Source organism: Cydia strobilella, chromosome 16 (assembly GCF_947568885.1).
Source record: "Cydia strobilella chromosome 16, ilCydStro3.1, whole genome shotgun sequence".
NCBI lineage: Eukaryota > Metazoa > Arthropoda > Insecta > Lepidoptera > Tortricidae > Cydia > Cydia strobilella.
This window is the reverse complement of record NC_086056.1, coordinates 11712889-11721003: the sequence shown is the minus strand read 5'-3', so window position 1 is coordinate 11721003 and position 8115 is coordinate 11712889. Positions and strand designations below refer to the sequence as shown.

At 36.4% G+C, this 8115-nt stretch overlaps 1 protein-coding gene across 1 annotated transcript; it reads right to left on the bottom strand.

The window, feature by feature from the left end:
• Nucleotides 1-559: 559 nt before the first annotated feature.
• On the bottom strand, nucleotides 560-7773 carry LOC134748610 (uncharacterized). Its single transcript, XM_063683405.1, has 3 exons — nucleotides 6691-7773; nucleotides 6038-6197; nucleotides 560-4757 (listed from the first exon to the last, which is right to left on the bottom strand). The coding sequence occupies exons 1-3, from the start codon at nucleotides 7468-7470 to the stop codon at nucleotides 4249-4251; spliced, it is 1449 nt and encodes a 482-aa protein (XP_063539475.1). The 5' UTR covers nucleotides 7471-7773; the 3' UTR covers nucleotides 560-4248.
• Nucleotides 7774-8115: the final 342 nt, after the last annotated feature.

The following is an 8115-nucleotide window of genomic DNA, read 5'->3' as shown; positions in this document are numbered from 1 at the left end:
CCAGTGAAAAATCAACTATTTACTAATATGTAAATCAAAAACAAACACTCGGTGTTTCGAAAATGGGAATTGAACCCGCTAAATGAAAGAAAGACCTGCAATTTACTGTACCGATCGGAAGGCTTAATTACATACATTTATTTAAGATGCTATGTTATTTTGAAGAACCCTTTGATTGAGCCTTTCGATCGGTACAGTAAAATTGAAAGGTTTTTTTTGTTTTTCACATTTAGCGGTATAGTAACAGTTAAGCTATGTCAGCTCATATTCAAGCGCGCGTGCACCGCGATTTGATCTGATTAGCCAAAACCCATATCCGTAGGAACGGATCAACGGGACGCCAGTCCCGCCTGAACCATTGTACAGTTAACTGGTTATTTTAATATACGGAGTCGAATATAAAAGTGATTATTATTCAACACTAAAATACCTATTTAAATACTATTTACCCTCTAGCCACTATACAGAAGTACCGTCAGCGGGATCCGGGAATCGAACCCGCTTTAGAAGTACTAAAAAAGCGGGTTCGATTCCCGGATCAGCCAGGCGACTTTTTTCAAATTCTTTGAATGTAGTTCGTATTGTTTTTAAATAAATATAGAAATGAAGCTATTTTTACTTCCACTCGTCAAATATTTGGTGACAACTCGCCAAATATATCGAAACACAACCTTATTCCCATGGCAAGAAAGGTGTGTTGCGACATATTTGGCGACTTTGGCTGGCTATTTGAAGCTGACTGTACCTACTATTTCAAAGTTAAATGGATGCGAATGGATTAGAAGTATGACCATATATTTGACGAGTAGAAGTAAAAATAGCTTCCTTTCATTTTTATTTCAAAACAATACGAATTGCAAATAATTAAGAAAAATCGCCTGGCTGATCCGGGAATCGAACCCGCTAAATGTGAACAAATAATAATAATTAGCATACCGTCAGGTAACAAGCAAAACTCACTAACTACTGAAAAATAATTAAACAAAAATCAACCTTATTCGCATAATATTACGGTTCACTATGGCTATGAACTTGTGGTGGTACTTAGTGACTTTTGCTTATCACCCGACGATATATCTACCTGCTGTTAACCTAACCTAACCTAACCTAAGTACTGGTAATAACCAACAACAGTATAACGTGACCCACCCCGTGCAGTTCTGTACCTTACTGTCAATATTATAGTGACAACGCTATTCATACATCAGGTCACTACTTACATGCAAGGTGTTTCCTAACACAACAATCTAGCGCCACTTGCACCATCCTACTAACTAATGAGGGGTTAACCGGTTAACCCCTCATTAGTTAGTAGGATGGTGCAAGTGGCGCTTAGGGCCACAACTGTAGTTACATATCGTTTAAATAGAAACTAAACTTATAGCCACGTCAAATTAAGCCGAAAATATCAATCAGCAGAAATAATTCGTGTTGTTTTGAAAATTGGTATAGTTATTTATACCTTGTGGTGTCCAGATAAACATACTAAAAGTCCTCGAGGGTGTAGGGGGGGGGATTTTCCAAACCACGAATTATATCCGCAGATTTTTTATTTTTTTTTGGGTTATTAGCATATTATCACTGCATGAACAAAACTGTTTTCATAATGAGGGCTATTCCCATCAATAATCATTACATATTTACCGTAATATAACATTTGATTACTTCCTGTAAAATAAAATACGAACAAAAATATGTTTAAAATAGGAATTGTTAACACTGTAATGTTCCACGGCCCTTTTGAACTTAATTTACTAAACTGAGTTAGGGTATGCATTATACCTGCATAAGTAATTGTAATCATACTTACTATTACTACAAATTATTAAATCTTACTCTAGTTGGGTTAATTAAATCGGTTTACTGAGTACGATATGATACTCAGGAAGATTAATGTTATGCCCAATGACTACACAGTTGCACAAAAACGGATACTGCATGGTGTCTTGATCAATGTATATGTGTGATGATTGTAATGAGTCCAGTACATTATAAGCATGGTAATGATTATCAAAACCAATTGTTTGTAAAGGCTTAGCCTTGAAACTAATCTTAGACACTCCATCAACATATATGTCATCAATTTTGGAAAAATAAATGTTTTCTTCATTAATAGCAGTAACTATTACAGAATTTACTTGGTAGCGCTCGGAACACTTTGCCGCCCAACTCACTTTATATAATTTTGTAATATCTGACCATTGCATTTGATCTAAAATCTGTTTACATTCACTAACTGGTACTTCTGCTTGGCCCCCAAACGAAAGAGGCGAACGAATAGTTTCTTTCAAGAATATGTCATTTAACATCAACTGATGCTTTCGAGCTACTGTCAGTGTCATGTTAATTCGGTTATTTGTTGATTTTGCAGCTAACTTGTTGAAGCGATGTTTAGCTTCGTAGCGCATTGAAGACAGAAATCTCAAGGGACCAAAACGTAACATTGCCGAATGATAGTGCAGTAAATTGTGAAATTTAGGCTTAAGACTTTGGTTAAACAGTGTGATGTACATTTCGCAAAAGTCAGCGATCATATACTTAAAATAGTCTATTTGCTCAGATACAAAACGGGGTGACATAATAAAATCTAAAACAGTCATTAATTGAATATACAGTTGCCAATATTTATTATGTCTTGGAATGAAATCACCAAACATTACACCAAAATACTTGCAAAATGTGCTCATTTCGGCAGCATTTAAACGTATATTGCCTTTTCGTAAATTGGACATGGCCAGCGTGACGGGCTTATCTTTTTTATCGGGACCGTATTGAAATGAGGAAATTTTGTTATTAACAATATCAATTGTAAGATATTTCATTTTGTCTACAAAAACCACAAGTAAAGAGCACATGACGTATTTGGCACAGCCTTCGTGCATGTCATGCATTACATCAAAACCCATTTGCGAAAATAAATTAAAATTTTCTATGTCGAGCCATATACATTTTTCTTTGACGCCTGTCAGAGATGAATTATTCGTTTTTAAATCATCCTGGTAATTTGACTCGGTCCTTAAGAGAGATTCATCTTCATAAACCTGATTAGCCATGACTTTTTTCTCTACTTTGCATGTTCTGCAAGGAAAATTGCTTGAAAAACTCTCAACAAATCCTAAAACACTATGCAAGCCTAAATTATCTCCTAAAATTAATGACAACTCAAAGTAAATTGTGCCCTTGAAATCTGGCAAATCAAAAACTATTCCATGCTTAAATAAATCATTAAACTGGTCAATCAGGGGCTGAAATATTATACGATTCCCAAATTCCACTCTGTCAGTGGAATGATAGAGTAAGACTAAAAATATGTTACCTAACAGAGAGGCACAATAGTACGGCAGGCAAGGAAGAGAAATGTATGCGGCTCCTAGTTTGTGCACACCACTATGACTACCCAAAGGGTTCAAAGTCTCGAAATCGTCAATTTGCAAAAATATGGGCATGACTATCTTATCTCCATGATTTTTCTGTCTCCAAAATGAACCATGCATATAATGCTCTATACTGTTTGACGTGTCATGAGCCATCAGTTTTTTCATAGCATCGATGGTCTCATGAAGTATGTTAGGCAACGAAAAAAATTTGTGCAACACATCTCTAATAGGTATTTTATGGGCTATGCACTCTACTGCTTGGTAATAAGTTTTACCTTTTTTTTTTACGTAATCAAATCGTCGCCCTACAGTATAAGGCTCAGGATTAACTAAAGTACCCTTACTTTCAAAGAACTGATGTCGTTTATAAGTTGAACTAAACATCTCTAGATCGGTTGTCAGTTTTGCTACGGCAGAGCTAGAAGTTACTGGTAACAGAGGTCTGATTGACATAGTGAACATGTTGTGAATACCGCTATAAACTGTATCTAGCACATTGTTCGGCAAATGGGGATTACTATACAGGGATGAGAAAAGTTGACCTAAACTGTCGCTTAGCGGCGGTGTGTTGTGTTTGCTATCACTCTGTATAGTACTATTATTTTCTTTAATTTGAAACTCGGTTGCGCTACACACATTATGTAATGGATCATTATTCACGGGAGAGGTCTCTTGTCCAATAGCAAAATCCTGTACACTTGAAGCCTGTTGTAACATAGAAGAATCTGAATGTTCTTTCAAATAATGACGCCTAAATGAATTGTAGAGTTGATAAGTTCTCCCACAATCCATGTTTGGACAAATATAACATTTACCTGGATGATAAAATGTAAAATGGGTTTTAAATTGCTTCATTTGGACAAAAGACCTTTTACATATTGCACACAGCACCATCGTGCCTGTTAGAAACAGAAGCAAGCAAATCTAGCATAGGAGTGCCTTCAGTGTCAAACTTGCTCTTCATTACATATATACTTCTTTGGATAAACATCCAGACTGGGGCACAATCTTTTGAATATGGTAAGTCTAATGCCCATAGAATCTTAAAAGTATTTGAAACAGCTTTACAAATGCTGGGAAACGTGTACCTGATGTCTTCAGAGATTATTAAATCATACTGCGTAACATCCTGCCAGCAAGCCCCAACAGCAACCAAATATGGAAGAACAGGCAATTTTTTTTCCTGCAATGTGGCCTTCCGTTCACTGAAGTGGCTTTGAAGGTCCGATGTAGATGGCACCAAGCTTAAAAACGCGTTGCTTACTTCTAATCTAGACGGGTTCCAGGGTTTTCTGACTCCTTTCACGGGAACAGTGTGCATTTGTTTCAGCAACAGGGGAACTGCCAGAAAAGTCGCAACATTCGCTTGTTCCTCCCCCGCTGCAAAAATAATTAATACTTAGTATGGTTAACGATTACTTAAGGTAAAGTTTCTATTGAGTAAAATTCGTCATCTCCTCTATCTATAGTACCTACTTCACTTCCAGCCGGGCTAGCACATGATTGGCGCGAGAGTATCTCGCCGTGACATAGACTACCCGTCCCCTTTAAATTCATACAGTTAGTAAAAGACGGGTAGTCTATCTCGCGGCGAGATACTGTCGCGTCAATCATGTGCTCGGCCTACAGGTGTCGTTAAAAAAATCTACCCTGTATATAATATGTTATTTTCATCACACTTGCTCGAAAAAGATCTAATATCATGCAGGTGTACTAAAGGACAAAGGCCTATATTGTTCCCGCAGGAGTTATGGATTGTGAAAAAAAGGTGTAACTCTCTAGGGAGTTACAGCTTTTTTTTTATTATGTCATAACTACTACTATTACTACTTAATATGAACCAAGTAGGTATACATGAGTTTTACTTTTAAAATACTGACGTTTATAATTAGATATTTCGGTTAATTAATTTAATAGCTGTTCAAAATAATATTCTTACACAATTTTCAATCGTGGCTGAATGCCGGATGGGTATGTGCCTTAGATGCCTAACTTGTCAAAAAATCACAAATGGCGGACGAATGTTTGAAATGTCACCGTATTTAAGAATTTTTTCGCATAAAATTTAGTTTTTTCTTCGCAAGTGTGATTCTGTGTTACTCCGGGAGTAAGAATATTAACAAACTCGAGCCCCTTGCAAGAACTTGAACGTTATGCTTAGGTACTTACTTCTATATAATCTATATGGCTGAACAAATAAAACGTATGTACCAGGGTGGTTCAACTTTATCTCAACTACAATTTTTATTCACATCATTTGAAAATGTGATTTATAAGTTATTAAGTAAAAAACCATTTTTATTTCAAATTTTTATGAATTTTTAGGTGAATTTAAAAAATCTACCTTTTGAAAAATTACAAAAAATAGAAATGAAATTGTTTTTTTTTACTTCAAAACTTATAAATCAAATGTTCAAATGGTGTGTAAACAGATACATAAATAAAAATCTAAATAATAAATACGCATCCTCTTGTAGTTAAAGTTACAAAATTGGGAATATTTTTTCAGCATAATGAGTGTAACAAAATAAAACAAAAGGTTTTTTAGAGCCACCCTAGTATGTACAGTGTATGCAATTTCGAAGCTCACTGTACATACTGTATTTACATATAGAGGCAATAAAGACACTATTTGACAAAAAAACGATAATATAACTTACAAGTTGCAAGATCCAAAACAGTTTGAATAGAAGTGTCAGGTCGTGTTAGCTGTTGAGCCTTCTCATCTAGTAATGATAGCAGGCGACCTTTCACTACCGGGAAATTTTCGTCGAACTTTCCTTCTATTTCAGGGTATATTTTGTCAAAGTCACTGGCCAGCTGAAAATAAACAGAAATCAAACATTTGTTATTCAAGTAGAGCTTAAAAGCTCTTTCACAAAATCAAAAATGTTGCTAGTCATCAATCATCATTCATAATCATACAACGAGAAATGTTGCTAGTGTATATATGAGTATTTAAAATGAAAATCAATAACCCGACTGCATAATAATAATATACCTATAATCTACTAGCCCGCGACTCCACCCGCCACAAATAGACACACTTTCGCATTTATAATATTAGTATGGATTTACTCGCAAAACTGAGACAAATGTAATGACACCTCATATGTTAAACTCCGCTAAATGGTTTAGGCAGTAGAGCGTGCCAAATAATTAAAGATACATACATACATACGCTTGAAAAACTTAACCTCCTTTCGGCAGTTGGGTATAAAAATAACTTAACACAAATTGATGACTTCTGCCTGGTGATGTCATGAAGTCTGGCATGATGACACTTGATTGATTAGTATTATTATTGACTCACCAATTCATAGCCCCAAGGACATTGCAGTGCTGGGAAGATGCTCAAATAACTAACATGGTCGCCTTCTTGCAGTGCAGCCATGCGTTCATGTAGACAACTGTTCCATTTTGTTTCTACCAATTCTCTCGGTGAAGAAGAGTGCTTCAACCACTGCACGGTATCTTTTTCAGAGTCTTGATTGGTACTTATTGTTTGAAAGGTGTCAGGAAAAGGTCTAACCCGTGCATTAGAAGATTTGACAGCAGATTTTTTTCTCTTGTTTTGGTCTCCGCTGCTGTCGCTGCTCTTGTCGCTATTACTGCTGTTACAACTTCTGCTGCGGCTGCGGATTTCTGCATTTAATTTTCTGCGTACGGTTATTAATCGGTTCACTATCAGGCCACTGGCCTGGATAGCTTTTCCATCAACAAGACGAAAAGGATTATAATATACCCCCTTTGTTTCACCTGGGAAAAGCTTTATAATTTCTGATGTCCACGTATCCCAGGTTTCTTTTCGTATTGGGTCAGTGTTTTCTTTCAATTTCCGCACCTCAGCCTCAACAATAAGGGCCGTCAGTATCTTTCGGTCACTAGACGATAATACTTTTTTATTGATTAGAGGTTTCCCAATACTGGATGTCTCTAAAATTTGTTTAAGATTTCCGCCAGTTATAGCCCCTATGAGTTTGCTTGCATCTATAAACTGTGTTATGTATAGACAATGGGGGTAGGTTTTGACATTTGGGTACAAAGTGGGGTAGTTGTGAAAAGTCAGTCTGTCAACGCGAACCTGACCCATGCCAGTGTCTGGACCCCTAAACTGTGAGTTATATTAGTGGCGACGAGAAAAACTAGGACAATAGTGTGCAATTACAGTGTAAAGTGTGTGATTTGAGTGAAAAACGCATAAAAGTAGGTATCACTGTGCAAAATGGGCATCAAGTTTGGGGAGTTTGATGTGGCGCTTGGCTGCTGGAAAAATTACATAGAGCGGTTTACTTTTTGTCTGCAGGCAGGTGATATTGAAGATGATAGTAAAAAGAAAGCTAATTTATTAGCTGTGTGTGGTTCCGACTTGTATGATCTGATTATATCACTGATAGCACCAACTCAAATAAGTGAGGTTACTTTTACAACAATTCTGGGTAAGTTGAACAATCATTTCCACCCGAAGCCAAATGAAATTATCCAGTCTTATAAATTTCATACTAAGTATCAAGAGGAGGGGGAAAAGATTAGGGATTTCATAGCACAATTGAGGAAATTGAGCATCGACTGTAACTTTACAGATTTGGATCGAACGCTGCGGGATCGTTTAGTGTGTGGTATAAGGGACAAAGAAGTACAGAAGAAGTTGTTACAACAGAGTACATTAACATTTGATCAAGCTTGTCAGATTGCTTTATCTCATGAGGCGGCAGGGATTGATTCAAGTATTATTGTT

What these genes read in the sequence shown, in the direction of transcription:
- LOC134748610 (XM_063683405.1), bottom strand. Translation starts at nt 7,470, where the DNA reads ATGGGTCAGGTTCGCGTTGACAGACTGACTTTTCACAACTACCCCACT. An exon ending in GTCCTTGGGGCTATGAATTG is followed by an intron (nt 6,198 to 6,690) that starts GTGAGTCAATAA and finishes GTTTATTTTCAG; the next exon opens with CTGGCCAGTGACTTTGACAA. An exon ending in TGTTTTGGATCTTGCAACTT is followed by an intron (nt 4,758 to 6,037) that starts GTAAGTTATATT and finishes TTATTTTTGCAG; the next exon opens with CGGGGGAGGAACAAGCGAAT.